Source organism: Phyllobates terribilis, unplaced genomic scaffold, assembly GCF_046119375.1.
Source record: "Phyllobates terribilis strain yellow unplaced genomic scaffold, ASM4611937v1 Scaffold_1__5_contigs__length_1240528914, whole genome shotgun sequence".
NCBI classification, from domain to species: Eukaryota; Metazoa; Chordata; class Amphibia; order Anura; family Dendrobatidae; genus Phyllobates; species Phyllobates terribilis.
The window spans coordinates 162231235-162253851 of record NW_027362761.1 but is presented as its reverse complement, the minus strand read 5'-3'; the positions used below and the strand labels follow the sequence as shown (position 1 = coordinate 162253851).

At 43.5% G+C, this 22617-nt stretch overlaps 1 protein-coding gene across 1 annotated transcript in view; it reads right to left on the bottom strand.

Moving 5' to 3' along the window:
* Positions 1 to 22617, bottom strand: part of GLIS3 (GLIS family zinc finger 3) — a 517803-nt gene that overhangs the window by 145576 nt on the left and 349610 nt on the right. Inside the window, exon 7 of the mRNA XM_073669184.1 lies at positions 2511 to 2652. Coding sequence (XP_073525285.1) covers positions 2511 to 2652 — 142 coding nt within the window. The remainder of the gene's footprint in view (positions 1 to 2510; positions 2653 to 22617) is intronic.

The following is a 22617-nucleotide window of genomic DNA, read 5'->3' as shown; positions in this document are numbered from 1 at the left end:
ACTATTTATTGTTCAAAGGGCTTTTCTTTCCCCAAATAAATTTGCAAGATTTGATAAGAAAACTGACTAACAATGACCAAAATGATTATGAGGTCCAGGAAAACTGTTGGATATGATGTGGAAGTGCCAGGAAGTTTGCGAAAAGAGGTCATTTCACAATTAAGACTGTTTACAAGGCAGTAATACCTGAGGAGTCTATGATACATGTGCTGCATTACAACATTGTAAACTGTCTGGTTTAAGGAAATATGCAAGATCCAAGTTACTTTTCTATGCAAGAGGGATCAGGTGGAATATGATGTACACTAAATAAGAAGCACATATTTTATAAAATATGGTATCAGTGGTAGGACTGTGTTAAAGTGAGTTTTTCCCTCTTTTTTTGAGGTCAGAGGGGGAGGGGGCTTGGGGTTATGTGGATTGAAGATAACAATTGTGTTTGTGTTGTAGTAGAAATTGCGATATTAATAAAGAATAATTCAAAACAAATAATTACATGAGAAGTTTTATAGAGATGTAGTGCCCAGCTGACTACAGAGGTAGCTAACAAAAAAATTATGATACTATTGTATTGTTGCCCGTTGCAACCAATCAAAGCTAACCGTTCATATGTTTAACTGCTCTGGAAAAATGAAAGTTGTGCTGTGATTGGATGACATGGAACAATGTGAAAAGGTTTTGTTAAATGAGGTCCATTTCTTCAAATTTCTATAATATTAGATAAAAAGATTCCCAATGCCTTGGTCCTTTATAAACTGAGCTCTTACTGGTAACCAGTACCAAATGACAGTTTTAAAGCCTGCTGATACTCCCTTCCACCCTCAAAATTCTACAAAGACTAAAGTCTGCAAGGCCATCAGCTTTTGCCTTACAAGAAAGCACTTTTAACTAGGATTTCCAAACAAAGTTCAGTATCCAACTATAGGTTTTTTTTCTTACAATATTGTTTGTGAAGGCAATGTTTGCAAAAATGACAAAAAATGTGCAGCCATCTTGGTTTCAATAGTGTGATCTACGAATAATTATAGGGGTTGTCCAGTGAAAACAAGTGATTACCAATTTGTAAGATACGTGATAACGTACTGATAGGTGGGGGGGTCTGACTGTTGGACTTATAGTGGCAGTTGAGGATGTGCACTTATACACTATTCGAATGGGGATAAAAGTGCCCCGTTCATCCAATTGGTGCAAGTCACAGCACTTATCAATAAGTAGTAACTTGCTTTTACCAGAAAACACTTTTAAAATATAGTTTTACCATCTTTTTTTCTTAAAGGGAACCTGTCATGTCCGGTGTAGCATTTAAACTGCCCCCATTGCGTTGTTAGTGATGCAATGTGCATCACTAACACACTTTTTACATTAAAATTGGTGCTAATATAATGTGTAAAAACCACTTTACATGTTTATATCCTACCTGCTTGTTTATTCATAGGGGTGTGATTCTCGCATTCAGTCAGGGTTGGCGCCGTCCACGCATTTGAATTCTGCTCCCGGCTTGCGCTGGCACATTGCCTCACTAACAACGCAATGGGGGCAGTTTAGATACTACACAGGACATGACAGGTTCCCTTTAAAAGTCAACTGAAACCCGAAAGACCTGAACTTCCTCTTGTTACTTTTGCAAAAATTACCACCAGAAATAAAAACAACCAATATCTCAGTAAGTGAACATCATGATCATGTCTTTGGATACAGTTTTTTCTTTTGATTTTCCAATATATGGAAATAGAATGCATGTATTGGGTAAAATGTTAAATTCTAATTCTCCGCTTAACGCCATTTCATGCAGTGTAATTCTAATTGTATTTTTACTACAATAGGACATTTTTCAGAAGATCCTAACAATGCTGCCATACGCACATACTGTAACTTGTTTTTTTCTTTGCCCATAAAAATGTAAGCCTAAAATCTTATGTTAACTTAAATGGTGTCGTGCAACTGTAATTCTTCTTCACATCAATAATGAGCAAAATATAACAAAATACTTGTATATAACAGTACAATGATTTATGTTTCTTGTAGAACTAGTGCTTCTGGAGCGGTGAAAGAAATTCTAACACGTAGCTATCTAGCTCAGGAAACAGCAGGTATCATGTTTACTAAGGCATAATTCTGACCATCTTACCCTGAAAAATGTTATAAGTGGATTTAAAATATAGTGCCAAATAAGGTTTTATTCAGGGCTATGGCAAGTACAAATGGAAATGAATACATCAGGACCTATAATAAACAGTGCTGTACATAGAGCGACACTATTTACATTAGCCGCCATGGGACTCGCAATCTACCCTTCTCAGACTAGGGGCAATAGGACTGGAAGCCAATTAACCTAGTAGTATATTCTTGTTGTGTGAGAAAGAAAACCAGAAGTGGAGGAAACTCACAGAGACACGGAAAGAACATACAACTTCAATGCAGATGTTGTCCTTGGTTGTCCAAACCCCAAACTTCAGCATGGTAGTGTAATAGGGTTAACCACTGACAACCTGTGACCTCAGAACTCATACCTGAAAATACATCATGTACAGGGCCAGGAGACCTTCCTAACGCATTTTCTGTGGGATCCTTTGGTGATGTTGCCGGTTGAAGAGGTTGAATAGTGAGGCAATCACTGAGGATTTCTTGGTCAAGCTCCGTCCTTGGTCGCAACTATAGAAGAACAAAATAATAGATATTTCCTGTTATTTGGTTATAGCTCAACAATACATTGGGAGATACAGGAAAGTGACAGCATTGTGTTGCTATTGGGGACCGGACTGCCAATAAAAGCTAGCATGAGTCTTGGTAATTAGCAATAATTTATTTTCCATGGTAAAGATGTTTCTAAGTAGTTCTATGAAATCCATATGTTTTCCCTTTACACAGTTAAAGATGCCTGCTTCCGATTACCTACTAAGCCTTACGTTTTACTGCTATCAGCTGTAATGGGTATTCATCATGAAATCAGTTGCAAATGTACTCCAGGAACCAAACATGTTGTGAAAGATTTGCATACTTTATAAAGTAGTCCTATCGATCAAGAGCTGGCCTTGTGTTATCAATCAGAGACTACATGGCAAACTGTATGTAAACATACACATACCTTAGGAAGGCATTTAACCATGATGAGAGTAGCAAAAGCATACTAGAAGGACTAATACAATATGTATTTCATTCTATACATATCTATTACAGTGCATTAATACTAAGAATAAGGTGCAATTTTGCACATTTTCCAGAGCAGAATTCAACATTGTCACAATCTATTCGCAGATACAAATTTACCGTAATTCTAAACATAAAATAATATTATTAATATAATATAACATATTAAATGTGTAGTCCTAAAGTTACGTAGGACAACTGATAGCTATGATGAAAATATAACTTCCAACATAATCTTGGGTCAGCTTTCGCTTGAGCCTTTGCAACAGATTGGATTCATTGAATAAAGCTTATTTTAGCCACAGACCCCATTAAACAGATTAAAGTGATATGATTTTTACTCAAGAATATTAAAACTGATTCAAACAATTTCCTGTAGCACTCACATTATATATAGACAGGGTGGCCAAAAAGCAGGTATACACTGGAATCAATGAAATTTATCACAACACATTATATGGGTAATCATACACAGTGACACACAACCAAACAAGTTAATTAGCATTTTATTACATTATTTATTACATTCATCACTCTTTAATCTCATAAGAGCTTAAAATGTCTTCCATCAACGCTGCATCATTTCTCAAACCTGAGCAGTTCACTGTGACACACAGTACAAAATGAATTCGGTTCAGCATCAATCTCCATTCTCCAAACGTTTATGGACAGAAGTGCTGTTCAGTTTGTGAGGAAAAGCTGCATTAACAAGAGAAAGTGGACGTTTAATTGCCACTTTGTTGTGTGTCATTGTATGTGTGTACTCATAAAATCACATAGAATTTCATTGATTCAACCGTAGACCGACTTTAGGGACACCCTGTATTGTATATAACCTACAAAGAAATGTGTCACACACTTTGATTTGATAAAATGTACAATTTTATTGAATCAATTAAAACACATCAAGTAAATATCATAATTAAAAATCAAGGAAATACATAAAATTGGACATCCATGGTTAGATTGTAAAGATTGGTGGAGGAGGGATGATGCTTTGGGGTTGGATTTTATGGATCGGCCTAGGCGCCTTAGTTCCAGTGAAGGAAAACCTCACTGCTTCAACATGCCAAGACATTTTGGAGAATGTTATACTTCCAACTTTGTGGAAACAGTTTGGGAAAGATCATTTTCTTTTTCAGAATGACTTTACTCCAGTGAACAAAACAAAGTTTATAAAGTCATGGTTGTCTGAGTTTAGGGTAAAAAAAAAAACTTGAGTGGCCCGAACAAAGCCCAGAACTCAACTACATTGAATGTATTTGAGATGAATTAGAAAAGAGATTGCAACCCAAGCCCTTTCATCAATCAACATCAGTGTCTGAGCACATAATTGCTCTTCAGGATGAATAGGCAAAAATTTCACAAACTCCAAAATTTTGAAGAAAGCCTCCCCAAAAGAGTGGTAGCTTATATAGCTTCAGAGCGGGGACTAATTCCATATTAACCCCTTCACGACCTTGGATGTATAATTACATCCAAGGTCGTGTCCCTGCATTTGATGCGCACTCCGGCACTAAGACCGTATCCTACCCTGCACATGACAGCAGATCTGATCAGCTGTCATGTGCCTCTAACACCAGCGGGTGGATCCGAGATCAATCTCTGACAGCGGCATTTAACACGCGAAAGGCAGAAGCGCATCACAGACCCGCCCATCAGCGTCCCTGTCATGTGCTTGTGGGGTGCCGATGGGTTGTCATGACAGCCAGGGGTCTGCAACACTGCTATGTGTAGCACAGGTGATCAGATGATAGCAGCTTCAAGTCTTCTAAAGAGACTATTGAAACCAGAAAAAAGTTTAAAAAAAGTTTTAAAAAATGTAAAAACATATAAAAGTTCAAATCATTCCTTTTTGCCACATTCAAAATAAAACTGTAAAAAAAAAACGTTTGGTACGGCTGAATTCAGCAATGTCGGATCTATCAAAATATGAAGTAAATTAGTCCGATTGGTAAATGGTGTAACTAGAAACAGTGTAACGAGAAAAAAAGCGAAACACCAGAATTAAGTTTTTTGGTCGTCGCAACATTGCAATAAAATGCAATAACAGGTGATCAAAACATCGTATCTACCCCAAAATAGTATGAATAAAAACGTCAGCTCGCAAAAAATAAGCCCTCACCCTACCACAGATCCCGAAAAATGGAGACGCTACGGGTCTCGGAAAATGGCAACTTTTTTTCTTACAAAATTTGGAATTTTTTTTCACCACTTAAATAAAAAGAGAACACATACATTTTGGTATCTCGGAATGACCTGGAGAATCATATTGGCAGGTCAGTTTTAGCATTTAGTGACCATGGTAAAAAAAAAAATAAAAATAAAAATAGAGGAATTGCATTTTTTTGCAATTTCAACGTACTTGAAATTTTTCCCCCATTTTCCAGTACACTATATGGTATATCATTCAAAAGTACAACTAATCCCACAAAAAACAAGCCCTCATACGGCTATATTGACGGAAAAAAAAAAAAAAAGTTATGGCTCTGGAAGAACAGGAGCCAATAAAGAAAGCAAAAAATGGACAATTGCAAGGTGGTGTAGGGGTTAATGTGTATGGATTTAGGCTATGTGCGCACGATGCAGAAATGCTTTGTCAAGCATTTTTGCATGCATTTCTGCATGCGGGTTATCAAGTACTTTTCCAAGCGATTTTAGCATCACTTGGAAAGTGCTTGACAACTTGGTCACATGGTATAAATCCATGCAACCGGCATGGATTTATATAGTGTGACCAAGTAATAGTTAAAAAAAAAAAGAGTAAGAATGGTAAAAAATAAAAAATAAATTTTATACTTACCTTCCGATGTCCTCCCGGTGTTATCTCCGCTCCGTCAGGTGTCTTGGGCGGCTCGCGGTGGCGTGAAGGACCTGCGGTGACGTCATTGAGTCATGTGTCAGGTCACATGACTCAATGACGTCACCGCAGGTCCTTCACACCACCGCGACCCATACAGCAGACCAGAAGGAGCGGAGAAAACACCGGGAGGACATCTGAAGAATAATCTTTATTTTTTATTTTAAATTATTTTTTTAACAGGTTCTATGGTACCCGGGTCTGGAGGAGAGTCTCATCTTCTCCAGACCCGGGTACCATCCGCACATAGAATCGCATAATATCCGTGTGTACAAATGTGCTGACACGGATATTATGCATTTCAATGCAAGTCAATGGCGGCGATTACGCAGCGTGTCCGCAAAATTAATGGACATGCTGCGTATTTTTTCGCAATGATAATCCGCAGCGGAAATTTCCGCAGCATGTGCATAGCACATGCGGATTATCATTGGGGACCATGGGGCACGTATTACCAAGCGTTTTTTAAGCATTTTCACTGCGGAAAAACGCAAAGTGGGCACATGTATAAGGCTGTGTGCCCACTATGCGTTTTTCAAGCGTTTTTGCCGCTGCTGGCATCAGAACAGAATGCAGCGCTCGAGCAGAGGGGAGGTGAGTAGAATCGTTTATTTTTTTATGTGTGCAGCGTGATGGGGGCCTTATATACCAGGATGGGGATGAGGGGGTCATGCATACCAGGGTGGGGATGATGGGGCTAAGTATACCAGGATGGGGATGAGGGACCCATGTATACCAGGATGGGGATGAGGGGCACATGTATATCAGGATGAAAATGAGGGGGGCCATGCATACCAGGATGGGGGCCATGTATACCAGGATGGAAATGAGGGGGCCATGCATACAAGAATGAGGAGGATATGTATACCAGGATGGAAATGAGGGGGTCATGTATACCAGGATGGGGATGAGGGGGCCATGTATACCAGGATGGGGATGAGGGGGTCATGCATACCAGGATTAGGATGGGGGCCATGTATACCAGGGTGGGGATGAGGGGGCATGCATACCAGTATGGAGATGAGGGGTCCATGCATTCCAGGATTAGGATGGGGCCATGTATACCTGGATGGGATGCGATGTATACCTGGATTGGGGGCCATGTATACCTGGATTGGGGGCCATATATACCTGGATTGGGGCCATATATACCTGGATGGGAACATATATATATCAGGATGGGGGGGCATATATACCAGGATGGGGATATATTTATATACTAGGATGGGGGATATCAGTACAGTATTGGGGGACATTACCCCTATAACAGTGTCAGCAGCAGACCCACCCCCCCATAACAGTGCATCATGACCACATTTTTTGCTTCAATTTTTTTTTTCTATTTTCATCCTCTAACACCTAGGGGTGTCTTATGGTCCAGTGCGTCTTATAGTCTGAAAAATACGGTAGACTCAAAGGGGTAAAAATACGAAGCTGCCTAAAAGGAAAACTGTGTCTGTTGCCCATAGCAATAAATCGCAGCAGAGTTTTTATTTTTATTTTTTATTCTGCTCTGGTAAATGGAAGCAGTGCTGTGATTGGTTGCTATGGGAAATAAAAACAGTTGTTTTATTTATCTAGGCAGTTTTTATAAATCTGGTCCACCTTCTTATATCTTTTGTAGACATGACTGCAGTATGACACATGGTTAAAAATGGCAATTTCATCTAAGGAATCAGTCTCAACATCGGAGAGTACATTTATTTTGCTTTTTGTAAATTTATAGAATATCCAAATTGACACAAATAAGCAAAAAAGAGAGAATGTCTGTACCCGCATCAGTGCTATGCTGCAACCATGACGCCTTGTCCTGAATGTCACTACATTTGTCTGCTGAGCCTTATATGAATCCAAAGAATCCCAAGTATTATATTTACTAATCAGCCTCTGGGACGAGGAACATAAGTAAACAGAGGGGGCAGATAGGTCAAATTCCCGGTCTACACATTTATTGGAACTAAGTTCACAGTTTACTTACTCCTTTGATTGACACATGTCGCTGGCATCATATAAATGAATCGATGCCTCCTGTTTGCTGACATGCCAACTATCATCACTTGTCACAAACTGAAAGGGACAGAATCTTTGAACTGAGAGATCGTGATTTATCACTCAGGCAAATCGCAACACACAATGGCCGAGATCTCAGCACTGTTTAAAGGGAATCTGTTAAAAACGCTATTAATCTGCAGATATGGGGTCAATTTCCAGGTTAATAGCTTTCTGAATCTGCCTTGTGCCTGCACTGAAAGCCCAGCTTTATTCCTCCCAGCAGCGTTCAGCTTTCAGTAGTAGGGGTTGGCCATTGCGGCTTCAGTCACCGCTCAGTGTATAGTTTCAACCGCGCCCTCGGCATTGACTGACAGCCGGTTCTGCATTAGAGCCGGCTGTCAGTCTGTGTTGGGGGTAGCTATCAATAGCGGATCTTGTTTATTTGCATGCCCAAGTGCATTTGTAAGGAGATGGACAAGTGAGAAGACATACACAATAATGCCTAAATTGAGTGTCTGCAAGTGAACATCACCATCTGCTGACCGAAGATGATAAGAAAAGAGAAAGTGAAGAGAATTACATTAGTAGGAACTGAAGAGAAAAGTACATGTCCTCGGCTCTGAGGGAAAATATTAGAGGAGACACCAGGTCAGGTGACAGCTGTGGCGCAGTTAATAATTATAAAAAGCACGGAAGGCAGAGGAAAGGAGTAGGTGACAGGACCTGTAGCAGGACAGATGTGCCAGTAGTAGAATTGCCTTATAGCCGCCATTACAAGAGACCAGACCCAAGTGAGGACCCGAGAGACCAGACCCGAGTGAAGACCTGAGAGAACAGGCTCGAGTGTAGACCCGGAGACAAGAAGCCTGAGTTGGGAGATCCAAGTTGTGTGAGCAGTGCTAGACCCGATAGAGATGACTAGACTGCAGAAAAGGGACATTTGTGTGAGCCCTGGTGCAAACGTATGGAACAGAGGGGGATCGGGCTATACTATGGAGGCAGCCAGTGTGGTGTGCCAAGTGTCTCATCGATATGGGACCTAACAGGGAGTAACATAGACTCCTGTTGGGACCTGTGCGGCGCTTCATATTGCTTAGGGAGTGACAATGGCAACGGACTCATTAGTGATGGTGATGCACCCTAGGTCAAGGTATTAGGACTGAGACAAAGTTGACGACAACAGTTGCTCAGTGGTGATTATAGAACGACAGCGCGTAAATATCAATGTGTAAATACCCTGTTTAGCCGTATTCCTGTGTTCTTACTTTGCCATAATTTACTGTATTGCTTCTGTTCACTTCTACCTTTGATATTGTGCCATAGGCACTAAATATATGTCAATTGTGTTAATTAAATAAATATTTGTTGGTTAAGTACCACTGTTTCCTCATTCTCCGCGCTGTTGCATCCGTGTACCTGTTAACACATTCAGCATGGCAGAACATTTCTCAGACATCAATTAATAACCTCACTGGTAGCATGCCAATTCATGTAAGTGCATGTATTTCTGCATGTCGCTCATACTCGATATTGAGATGTTTTGAAAATTTTGTTTCCAGTTTTTCATCATTTACAGATCATTAACATGACTATCCATCCTCTGATTTCAATAACTCCATGACTTTTCCTTCTTGGTGTTGCAATGTCAATGCTGAGGAGTGTAGATAGAAAGAATGTTAAAAAGGTTAAAAAGAACGAGGCCAATATTTTTTATCTTTCCTAGCAAAGTTACATTTCTTGACCATTTCATTTAGAAATGTTTAGTTTACTGCTGATAAAGGAATTAATGGGTTGGCCTTCTACCCTAAGGGTATGTGCCCATGATGCAGAAATGAAGCAGAAAATTTCTGCAGCGTTTCTGCATGTTCTTGGCAGTCAAAAACGCTTGCGGATTTTGCACACGTTTTTGCAGCGTTTTTACATGTGGATTTTACTTGCGTTTTTCTAATGCATTGGGACCTCAAATCCGCATGCAGAAACGCACAAATAATGGACATGCTGCGGATTTTTCCGCAAGGAAAATCCATTGTGGAAAATCCGCAGCATGGGCACAGAACATGCAGATTTTCATTGGGGATCATGGGGCACGGATTACCAAGAGTTTTGCAAGCGTTTACGCTGCGGAAATTCTGCAGCAAAAACGCTTGAAAATGCATAGTGGGCACACAGCCTCATACAGATACATACCAGTGAACTAATACGCTAGAATTACCATATTTTTCAGACCATAAGATGCACCTAGGTTTTAGACGAGGAAAATAGGAAAAAAAAATAAAGCAAAAAAAGTGGTCATGATGCTCTGTTATGGGAGAAGGGGTCAGCTGCTGAGACTGTTATTGGGGTAATGTCCCCCAATTCTGCATCTATATCCCCCATCCTGGTACATATATGCCCCCATCCTGGTACATATGACCCCCCCTTTCTATTATACGTGGCCCCCATCCTGTTATACATGGTCCCCCATCCTGGTATGCATGGCCCCCTCATCCCCATCCTGCTATGCATGGCACCCCCATCCTGGTATATATGGCACTCCCATCCTGGTATGCATGACAGGCCCATCCCCATCCTGGTATACAGTACAGACCAAAAGTTTGGACACACCTTCTCATTTAAAGATTTTTCTGTATTTTCATGACTATGAAAATTGTACATTCACACTGAAGGCATCAAAACTATGAATTAACACATGTGGAATTATATACCTACAAAAAAGTGTGAAACAAATGAAAATATGTCTTATATTCTAGGTTCTTCAAAGTAGCCACCTTTTGCTTTGATGACTGCTTTGCGCACTCTTGGCATTCTCTTGACGAGCTTCAAGAGGTAGTTACCGGAAATGGTCTTCCAACAATCTTGAAGGAGTTCCCAGAGATGTTAGCACTTGTTGGCCCTTTTGTCTTCACTCTGCGGTCCAGCTCACCCCAAACCATCTCGATTGGGTTCAGGTCTGGTGACTGTGGAGGCCAGGTCATCTGGCGTAGCACCCCATCACTCTCCTTCTTGGTCAAATAGCCCTTACACAGCCTGGAGGTGTGTTTGGGGTCATTATCCTGTTGAAAAATAAATGATGGTCCAACTAAACGCAAACCGGATGGAATAGCATGCCGCTGCAAGATGCTGTGGTAGCCATGCTGGTTCAGTATGCCTTCAATTTTGAATAAATCCCCAACAGTGTCACCAGCAAAGCACCCCCACACCATCACACCTCCTCCTCCATGCTTCACGGTGGGAACCAGGCATGTAGAGTCCATCCGTTCACCTTTTCTGCGTCGCACAAAGACACGGTGGTTGGAACCAAAGATCTCAAATTTCGACTCTTCAGACCAAAGCACAGATTTCCACTGGTCTAATGTCCATTCCTTGTGTTCTTTAGACCAAACAAGTCTCTTCTGCTTGCTGCCTGTCCTTAGCAGTGGTTTCCTAGCAGCTATTTTACCATGAAGGCCTGCTGCACAAAGTCTCCTCTTAACAGTTGTTGTAGAGATGAGTCTGCTGCTAGAACTCTGTGTGACATTGACCTGGTCTCTAATCTGAGCTGCTGTTAACCTGCGATTTCTGAGGCTGGTGACTCGGATAAACTTATCCTCAGAAGCAGAGGTGACTCTTGGTCTTCCTTTTCTGGGGCGGTCCTCATGTGAGCCAGTTTCTTTGTAGCGCTTGATGGTTTTTGCAACTGCACTTGGGGACAATTTCAAAGTTTACCCAATTTTTCGGACTGACTGACCTTCATTTCTTAAAGTAATGATGGCCACTCGTTTTTCTTTACTTAGCTGCTTTTTTCTTGCCATAATACAAATTCTAACAGTCTATTCAATAGGACTATCAGCTGTGTATCCACCTGAATTCTGCACAACACAACTGATGGTCCCAACTAGTGTTGAGCCACCCCCGTAGTGTTCGAGTTCGGTTCGGTTCGTCGAACACCCGTGTGTTCGCCGAACTGTTCGTCGAACTGTTCGTCGAACACCTTCGAACACCGTTAAAACCAATGGCAGGCAAACAAAAACACATAGAAACACATAGAAAACACCTTCAAAGGTGTCCAAAAGCTGACAAACTGCTCAGAAGACACAACTAACACATGGAAAAGTGACAAGTACATATAGTCATGCGAAAAGAAAAGAGGTGGAGGAGTAAAAGGAGGGGGAGACACAGATATAGGCATGTCATGCCCTTCTAAAATCCAAAAAGTGAGAAGCCGACACGGCCAGTCCGCTCCTGCCCGTGCCACCTCCGTGTCGCCGGGTTTGTGCCAGAGCCGCGGTGAACCCTGACGGCCAGCCCCCCTCTCCCAATACTGGTGCCTGTCCGCTGGTGGGTCGAGCGAGCCCCCCTGTGGTGGAGGCAGCTCTAAGCTTTTTAATTTAAATTGTCTCTCTAATTTGAATGAATACACTTTAAATCCATTTACAAGGATCTATTGGAGGGCAAGTCTCATGCCAGCAGCCGCGTAATTCCAGCTCCAGTAGCGTCCACTAAAGCTGCTGCAGTTAAAAAGCTTTTATAAGGATCGAGCTCGGCTGTCCACCGCAAGGCATCCTACTGCCAGTCCCAGCACCTATGCCTTGGGGTGCCTCCTGATGCTCTTCACTGAGTATCCCGTGGTCCCGAAGCATTTCCTTTGAAAAAATTAAGTGTCCAAACTACAGGTGGTGTAGCTTGCTTAACAGCCGGGATAATCCGCTGACTAGCAGACACTGCTACTAGGCACAAAGTATTTCCTGGGCTAGATGCAGTTAAAAATTTGTAATTAGATACTCTCGTTGGATGCTGAGAAAGCATTCCATAGAGTCTCCTGGCACGCCATATATTATTCTCTTAAAAAGCTTGGGGTAGGAGTCTAGGGGACCCTTTTATAGCCAAAATCACGGCCTTGTATCGCAATACGTCACCTAGGCTGAAGATAAATGGAACTGTAGCACCCTGAAGGCTCGGTTGCTACAGAGGTATTGCACCTCACCCAGAGGTGTGATATCTCACTCTCAGGTAAGGATGGAGTGTGGATCAGGACCCGACACCTGCATGCATTACACCACATTGCCGTGGGGCAGGGCGACCAATATGCCCCTGAGATGGGCACGACAGTCCCTGTCCCTGGCTGGAGTGGGGGGAGGGAACACTGAGGAAGGGGAACCCTGTAGTGCAGGAGCAGAGAGGAAGCAGTTCCTGGGTGCATTGAGAAGGGAGTATAAAAGGTGGGCACCATCTTAGTTCAGTGCAGAGAAGTCTGAGCAGAAGTGACAGGGAGCAGGGGCTCTGCATGAGCTCTGCTCCAGAGGCGGGCCTAGTAACAGAGGCCCAGGCCTGGAAGAGGGAGAAGGAAGAGGAGCGGAGAAGGCTCCAGGAACGAGGAACGAAGGGATCCCAGGGGTGCGGACGGGCGAGTCGCCACCGCACGCCCGAATCCACCTGCGTGGAGGGGTCAGGCCAAAGGGGGAGACCGGTCCCCGAAACTAGTGGAGGCAGGAAATGACCCTCAGCTAGAAACCGGAGGCTGTGACATTTTATGTGGCGCAGCCCCTCGCTACACCCGCTAGGAAGGCACCACATAGGGTCAGGGAAACTGGCGCCAAGTTTACCAAGAGGAGGCCCGAGGCAGCCGGACAGAAGGGTTAGTAAGAATGGCCAGACAAAGGACACACAAAGGGGGTCCTGTGAAGCGCTCCAAAGTTATCTGGGAGTTGTCTGAGCCCCTCACCTGGTGAGCACAGTACGACGTGGGCAGCCGTTACCTGCAGATGTAGTCTGGATAATAAGAACTGTGAGTAAAGGCCCTGGACTGCATCACTGACTCCGTGTCGTTACTGCTGCTGCCCTGCACCATCACCCCAATCCTCCGCATACACTGCCCTGAGGCTAAACTCCTCCCGTGGGGAGTTATGCTACGCTCTGCTGCACCCACAACACCAGCCTCAGCGGTCTGCCCTGCAGCGGCGGTTCACTCTGACCGCAATCCACGGGTGGCGTAGTCGGACATTTAAACATCAAAACCACATAAATAGTTCCGCCACTGGTTTGACCGCCCTGAGCCACGGAACCGGGTCGCCGCCACGGAGACTACAACTACCAGCATCCACCAAAAAGGGTCCGGCTCCGGATGTCCCAAGGCCCAGTGGGTGCATCAGAACATTTTCATCACCTTTCACAATCACCAATGGGACAAGGCAGGGATGTCCTCTGTCCCCTCTCTTATACATCCTAGTGACGGAGCACCTGCTCTCATCAATTCGCCATAACCCCAATATTAGGTGGATTGAGGTGGGAGGCACCGAGTACAAGTGCTCTCTATTTGCTGATGATGTCCTAGTATATATCACTCAATCACATATATCCATCCATGCTGTTATGGCTGAAATAGATCCCTTTGTTACATGGTCAAATTTTAAAATCAATGCAGCGAAGTCTGAGGCCCTCGATGTCTCCTTCCCCAAATCCATACAGGATTCCATCCAGTCCAACTTTCCCTTTGCCTGGCCCTCACAGGGTATCAAATACTTAGGAATTCCTATTCATAGAGACCTCTCCCATCTATGTTATCTTAATTTTGGGCCCTTTATTGAACAACTCCATACAGACCACGGTTGGCAAGTTAGAACTGTAAGATTCACTAAGTGAACCACTGGTGTTTTGTGGAAAAGAACATGTACACTGTGTTCCAAATTATTATGCAAAAAGTGTTTAGGAGTGATAAGGGAAGAATTTGTTTGTTTGTCAGTTAAACTCATTGATGGTGATGTGTGTCAGGGCTCTTTATATCACTGTAAGCAATTGCAGACACCTGTGCTAATTAGTTTGGCAGGTGTGTCCAATGAAAGGCAAGACTACTTAAGAAGGCTGTCCCACATTATTAAGCAGCCTACATTTTCTGCCAAAATGGGAAAAAAAAAGGATGTGTCGGCTGCTGAGAAGCAACAAATTGTGGAGTGTTTACGTCAAGGCATGACTACAATCAACATTGTGCGATGATCAGGATGAAGAGTCTTGGCAATCAAGAAGTATGTAGCTGATTCACAGTACACATGTGTGCGTGCTGATAAGGGCAAATTGAGGACTCTTTCCTACAGGCAATTACGTCAGGTTAAAAGAGCAGCGGCAAAAAAGCCTTGTCATAGCAGGAGACAAGTTTTTGAAGCTGCTGGTGCCTCCAACGTCCCCCGAACAACAAGATGCAGGGTCGTTCAGAGGTTTGCAGCTGTGCATACGCCATCCTGTCGACCTCCTCTATCCACTTCACACAAGCAGAAACGGCTCCAGTGGGCCAAACATTACATGAAGACTGATTTCAAAACTGTTTTGTTCACGGATGAGTGCCGTGCAACGCTCGATGGTCCAGATGGATGGAGTGGAGGATGGCTGGTTGATGGACACCCCACGCAAACACGGCTACAGCGCCAACAAGGAGGAGGTGGAGTAATGTTTTGGGCTGGAATCATGGGGAGAGAGATTGTCGGCCCCTTTAGGATCCCTGAAGGGGCAAAGATGAACTCCATAATGTATGTGGAGTTTCTCAAACAGCACTTCCTGCGATGGTTCAAGAAGAAGAACCGTGTATTCCACAGCAAGATCATTTTTATGCATGATAATGCACCATCTCATGCTGCACATAAAACATCTGCATCTCTGGCTGATATGGGCATAAAAGGGGACAAACTTATGGTGTGACCCCCATGCTCCCCTGACCTCTACCCCATTCAGAACCTCTGGAGCATCATCAAAAGGAGTGTCTATGATGGCGGGAGGCAGTTCACATCTAAGCAACAGCTCTGGGAGGGTATTCTGTCCTCATGCAAAACAATTGAAGCAGAAACCATCCAAAACCTGACAAATTCAATGGATGAGAGAGTTCAGAAGCTCCTTTCGAACAAGGGGTCCTATGTGAAAATGTAACATCACCTAGAATAAAGTTTTAAGTTGAAAACTGTTTGATTTCAGTTTCTAATAACCTGCTAATGCTTATAATTTCAAAAATGACCATTTTTTTGGTCTTTATTAAAATGAAAAGGTTGATCGAAAAGTTTGGGGGATCTAAGAGTGTGGCAACCCAGTAGTCAGGATTACTTTGAATTCTGACAATATGAGGGTCATGTTGCAGGTAGTGCAGCAAGAAGGCACTTATGTGTCTTGCGCATCTCGGAGCCCCAAAATTATTTTCCGGGCTAGATGCAGCTAAAAATTATTATTAATTTTAAATCTGGTGGAGCTTAGTATAGATGGCCTAATAGAATCAGTGCTGCACACTGCTACAAAGCCCAAATTATTTTCCAGCCAAGGTACAGATAAACATGATTAGTAATTTTAAATCTGGTGGAGCTTATTATAGATGGCCTAATAGAATCAGTGCTGCACACTGCTACAAAGCCCAAATTATTTTCCAGCCAAGATACAGATAAACATGATTAGTAATTTGAAAGCTTAAAACGGTTGGTGAGGTGATTTTAACCAATCATCAAGCTTTTACTCTCCCCAGGATGACACAGGGGTAGAAAAGTCGTTTCGGATCCATAATTTGTTCATCTTTATGAACGTGAGTCTGTCTACATTATCAGTGGAGAGCCGCGTGCGCTTATCTGTCAGCACACCACCAGCAGCGCTGAACACACGTTCAGACAGAACGCTGGCTGCGGGGCATGACAAGATCTCCAAGGCGTAAGTGGCTAGCTCCGCCCATTTATCCAGATTGGAAGCCCAAAAAGAGCAAGGGTCCAGTGACACAGTCATGGCTTCAATGTTTACTTGGAGATACTCCTGTACCATCGTCTCTAGGCGTTGACTATGTGTCAGACTTCTTGTCTCCTGTGGCCTTGCAAAGGATGGGCTAAAAAAGTGGTGAAATGATTCCGCAAAATTGATGTTACCAGCAGATACTGTGGTTCTGTTACGGTTTGAGTGCTGAACACTCGACGGTCCCACGGTTGGCAAGTTGGAACTGTGAGATTCACTACGTGCACCACTGGTGTTTTGTGGAAAAGCACATGTAAGATTCTGCAACAGTCTCTGCTGATACTCCTGCATGCGTGCATCCCTTTCTATGGCAGGAATAATTTCTGCAAATTTACTTTTGTACCGGGGATCTAACAGTGTGGCAACCCAGTAGTCAGGATTATTTCTAATTCTCACAATTCGAGGGTCATGTTGCAGGTAGTGAAGCAAGAAGGCACTCATGTGTGTTGCGCATCCAGGAGCACCAAGTCCCTGTTGTGTTGGTGGCGAGGTAACAATCATGCTTCCTTCCTCTGTCCTCTCCCCCCAACCTCGCACAACAGAAATGTGATCAAGGTCTCCCTCATCTGATGAGTCTTCCATCAGTTCGTCCTCCACTTCTTCCTGGACTCCTGCACCTTCCTCACTAGTTTGGCTGCTACCATGCGCCCTGGTAAAACCATCTCCCCCACCCTCACATGCCTGCCGCCTTGGTGCTGCCGGCCATCTGGACCTTGCAGATGTTAGCCCTTCCGCATACAACTCCTCCTCCTCTAATTCCTCCACCTCCTCTTGTGCCACCACCTGACTCCGAATTCTGTTTAACATGTGCTCCAGCATGTAAATCACCGGAATAGTCATGCTGATAATGGCATCGTCAGCACTAAACATCTTCGTCGCCATTTCAAAACTGTGCAGAAGGGTGCAGAGGTCCCTGATCTGAGACCACTCCTCCAGCGTGATTTGCCCCACCTCTGGATCTCGTTGGCCCAGGCTATACATCAGAGCGTATTGCACCAGGGCTTGTTGGTGCTGCCACAGTCGCTGCAACATGTGCAGAGTTGAATTCCACCGGGTAGGCACATCGCATTTTAGCCGGTGAAGTGGCAGGCCCAACGACTTCTATAGAGATGTAAGTCGCTGAGCTGCGGGATGCGAACGGCGGAAGTGAGCACACAGCGACCGTGCCCTCTGCAGAAGGCCATCTAGTCCGGGATAGTGGGCTAAAAATTGCTGGACAACCAGGTTCAACACGTAAGCCATACAAGGCACGTGTGTGACATTGCCCCGGCGAAGGGCCGCACCCAGGTTTGCAGCATTGTCGCACATGGCCTTCCCTGGTTTCAGGTCCAGCGGAGACAATCATTCATGAAATTGGTTCTCCAGAGCTGACCACAACTCCTCAGCTGTGTGACTCACATTTCCCAGACATTTCAAAGTAAAAACCGCCTGATGACGTTGAGCCCTACTGCCAGCATAGTAAGGAGGTGTGCAGGATCCCTTCTGCGCAGTTAGAAAGCTTGTGGCATGACCAGACAGGCTTTGGGTGCAGGTGGAGGACCGAGAGGAGGTTGAGGAGGCAGAAGCAGTGGAGGAACTTTGAGATAAAGAGGATTGACGCACAACTCGTGGGGACGGCAAGACTTGGACAGCAGCCCCTTGTCCTGCTGTCACCATAGTTACCCAGTGCCCAGTCAGCGACATGTAACGCCCCTGTCCATGCCTACTCGTCCAAGTGTCTGTGGTGAAATGCACCCTGTCACAAACAGAGTTTCTCAAAGAAGCGGTGATTTTGTGTGCGACATGCTGGTGGAGCGCAGGCACACCTTTCTTTGAGAAGTAGTGCCGACTGGGCATCTGGTACTGGGGCACTGCGACGGACATAAGGTCTCGAAAATCCTCTGTGTCCACCAGGCGGAAAGGCAGCATTTCTGTAGCCAAGAGCTTGCAGATGGTGAAATTCAACCTCTTAGCTTTCTCATGGCTAGGAGGAAATGGTCTTTTACTTGTCCACATCTGAGGGACCGAGGGCTGGCTATTGTGCTTAGACGGGGTTGATAAGGGTGTCCCCGGCAAACTGCCGGTCTGTGAGGAAGATGCAGGCGGACATGTTAGGTTGCCTTGATCCAAAGGTGGTGCTATCGATGTCGGACAGCGCTCAACACCAGCTGGTGTTACCACCTCCAAAGAAAATGATGACCTGCCAATCACGCTGGCTGTTGCGGGTAAAGAGGTGGCAGGTCTGCGCCCCAAAACAGGTGTGACTGCTGTCCCCCCAGTCACAGAGGATGAAGAGGCCGCGGATGCACAAGATATGGCAGACGGTGGTTGGCCCGGCCGGCTAGGCCGCATTGTAGCACAGTGAGCTTCCCACTGCAACTTATGCTTCCTGTCCATGTGCCGGTTCATGCATGAAGTACTCAAACTATGTATTTTTTGGCCTCTACTTAGCTTTTGCTGACAAATGTTACAGATAACACGAGTTGGGTCATCTTTATCGATTTGAAAAAATGCCCAGGCTATGCAAGGCTTAGCATCCATGCGACCTGAAGAGCCACCACGACTTGTGGTGAGAGGCAGAGTTGTGTTTGAGGATGCAGTTGTTGACGTGCTTCCAGCACTACGTCTCTGTCCAGGAAGGCGCAACCTGACCTCGTCGTCACTAGCATCCTCCTCCACCTCCTCTGCTGACCTCATCTCTTGGCTGACTGTGGGTTGACAGTAAGTGGGACCTCCAACCTCATCATCATCACCCTGTGCGTTATCACACCCGTCGTCCTCAGAGCCAACCTGTTCCTGCCCTGACAAAAAACTAAAGTTGTCGCTTCAATCAGGTATTTGAGTCTCATCATCGTCTTCCTCATTGTCTCCACCAACAGGAGTTACAGTTTGGGAATGAGGGTCTACATTATGGTCAGAACCTTCTGCGTCTGGTCCTGGATCCGACTCATAAAGATTCTGGGCATCAGTGCAGATCATTTCCTCGTCTGGATTCACAGAAGCGCTGGAGTCGACCTCTGATTCCCAGGCTATAGTATGAGTAAATAGCTCTGCAGACTCAACCATCTGTTCTACCTCATACTCAGACAGGCAGCTGGAGATTTGGGAGCTGTGAGGAAGCAAGTGCGATTGGGGTGACACCTTTGAGGACTGGAGTATTTGTGATGTTGAAGTTGATGTGGAGGAGAGCCCACTTAAAGGAACACTTGATATCCATTGAAGCACCTGCTGTTTTTGTGCCTCATCTGGAATTTGTAGCGATTGGCGTGGCCGTAAGAAAGGGATCTTATCACATTGTCCGCTAAAAGAAGTAGACATTTTAGTTTGGCTGGAAGATGGTCTTTCTTCTGCAGATGTTACTGTTGCTTTAACACCTACCCCACGGACACAACCTTTTTTCCCCTTCCCAACACGCCTATTCCCCTTTCCACCAGCAGCAGGCCTTTTTCCACTCATTTTGGTGGTTAACTAATTCACAACTCTGGAGTTGTTTGCACAAAAAAACAATGGATGGGAACCGAGCAGAGCTGAGTGGCCAAACTGTGGTATTAGGCCAAAACTATTGGCTGGGTTAGATGCAGAAAAAAATTATATTCATTTTGCAACCTGATGGAGGTCAGTATAGATGGACTAATAGACCAAGTCCCACACACAGCTAGAAGCCCAAATATTTTTTCAGAGGTAGATGCAGAAAAAAAATATATTCAGTTTGCAACCTGATGGAGGTCAGTATAGATGGACTAATAGAGAAAGTCCCACACACTGCTAGAAGGCCAAATATTTTTTCAGAGCTAGATGTAGACAAAAAATTATTTTTAATTTGCAACCTGATGGAGGTCAGTATAGATGGACTAATAGAGAAAGTCCCACACACTGCTAGAAGGCCAAATATTTTTTCAGAGCTAGATGCAGATAAAAATTATTTTTAATTTGCAACCTGATGGAGGTCAGTATAGATGGACTAATAGAGAAAGTCCCACACACTGATAGAAGGCCAAATATTTTTTCAGAGCTAGATGCAGAAAAATATTATATTCAGTTTGCAACCTGATGGAGGTCAGTATAGATGGACTAATAGAACAAGTCCCACACACAGCTAAAAGCCCAAATATTTTTTCAGAGGTAGATGCAGATAAAAATTCTTTTTAATTTGCAACCTGATGGAGGTCAGTATAGATGGACTAATAGAGAAAGTCCCACACACTGCTAGAAGGCCAAATATTTTTTCAGAGCTAGATGCGGACAAAAAATTATTTTGAATTTGCAACGTGATGGAGGTCAGTATAGATGGACTAATAGAACAAGTCCCACACACTGCTAGAAGGCCAAATATTTTTTCAGAGCTAGATGCAGAAAAAAATTATATTCAGTTTGCAACCTGATGGAGGTCAGTATAGATGGACTAATAGAACAAGTCCCACACACTGCTAGAAGCCCAAATATTTTTTCAGAGCTAGATGCAGAAAAAAATTATATTCAATTTGCAACCTGATGGAGGTCAGTATAGATGGATTAATAGAGAAAGTCCCACACACTGCTAGAAGGCCAAATATTTTTTCAGAGCTAGATGCAGAAAAAAATTATATTCAGTTTGCAACCTGATGGAGGTCAGTATAGATGGACTAATAGAACAAGTCCCACACACTGCTAGAAGCCCAAATATTTTTTCAGAGCTAGATGCAGAAAAAAATTATGTTCAATTTGCAACCTGATGGAGGTCAGTATAGATGGACTAATAGAGAAAGTCCCACACACTGCTAGAAGGCCAAATATTTTTTCAGAGCTAGATGCAGAAAAAAATTATATTCAGTTTGCAACCTGATGGAGGTCAGTTTAGATGGACTAATAGAACAAGTCCCACACACAGCTAAAAGCCCAAATATTTTTTCAGAGGTAGATGCAGATAAAAATTATTTTTAATTTGCAACCTGATGGAGGTCAGTATAGATGGACTAATAGAGAAAGTCCCAAACACTGCTAGAAGGCCGAATATTTTTTCAGAGCTAGATGCGGACAAAAAATAATTTTGAATTTGCAACGTGATGGAGGTCAGTATAGATGGACTAATAGAACAAGTCCCACACACTGCTAGAAGGCCAAATATTTTTTCAGAGCTAGATGCAGAAAAAAATTATATTCAGTTTGCAACCTGATGGAGGTCAGTATAGATGGACTAATAGAACAAGTCCCACACACAGCTAGAAGCCCAAATATTTTTTCAGAGGTAGATGCAGAAAAAAATTATATTCAGTTTGCAACCTGATGGAGGTCAGTATAGATGGACTAATAGAGAAAGTCCCACACACTGCTAGAAGGCCAAATATTTTTTCAGAGCTAGATGCAGACAAAAAATTATTTTTAATTTGCAACCTGATGGAGGTCAGTATAGATGGACTAATAGAGAAAGTCCCACACACTGCTAGAAGGCCAAATATTTTTTCAGAGCTAGATGCAGATAAAAATTATTTTTAATTTGCAACCTGATGGAGGTCAGTATAGATGGACTAATAGAGAAAGTCCCACACACTGCTAGAAGGCCAAATATTTTTTCAGAGCTAGATGCAGATAAAAATTATTTTTAATTTGCAACCTGATGGAGGTCAGTATAGTTGGACTAATAGAGAAAGTCCCACACACTGCTAGAAGGCCAAATATTTTTTCAGAGCTAGATGCAGAAAAAAATTATATTCAGTTTGCAACCTGATGGAGGTCAGTATAGATGGACTAATAGAACAAGTCCCACACACTGCTAGAAGGCCAAATATTTTTTCAGAGTTAGATGCAGACAAAAAAATATTTTGAATTTGCAACCTGATGGAGGTCAGTATAGGTGGACTAATAGAACAAGTCCCACACACTGCTAGAAGGCCAAATATTTTTTCAGAGCTAGATGCAGGAAAAAATTATATTCAGTT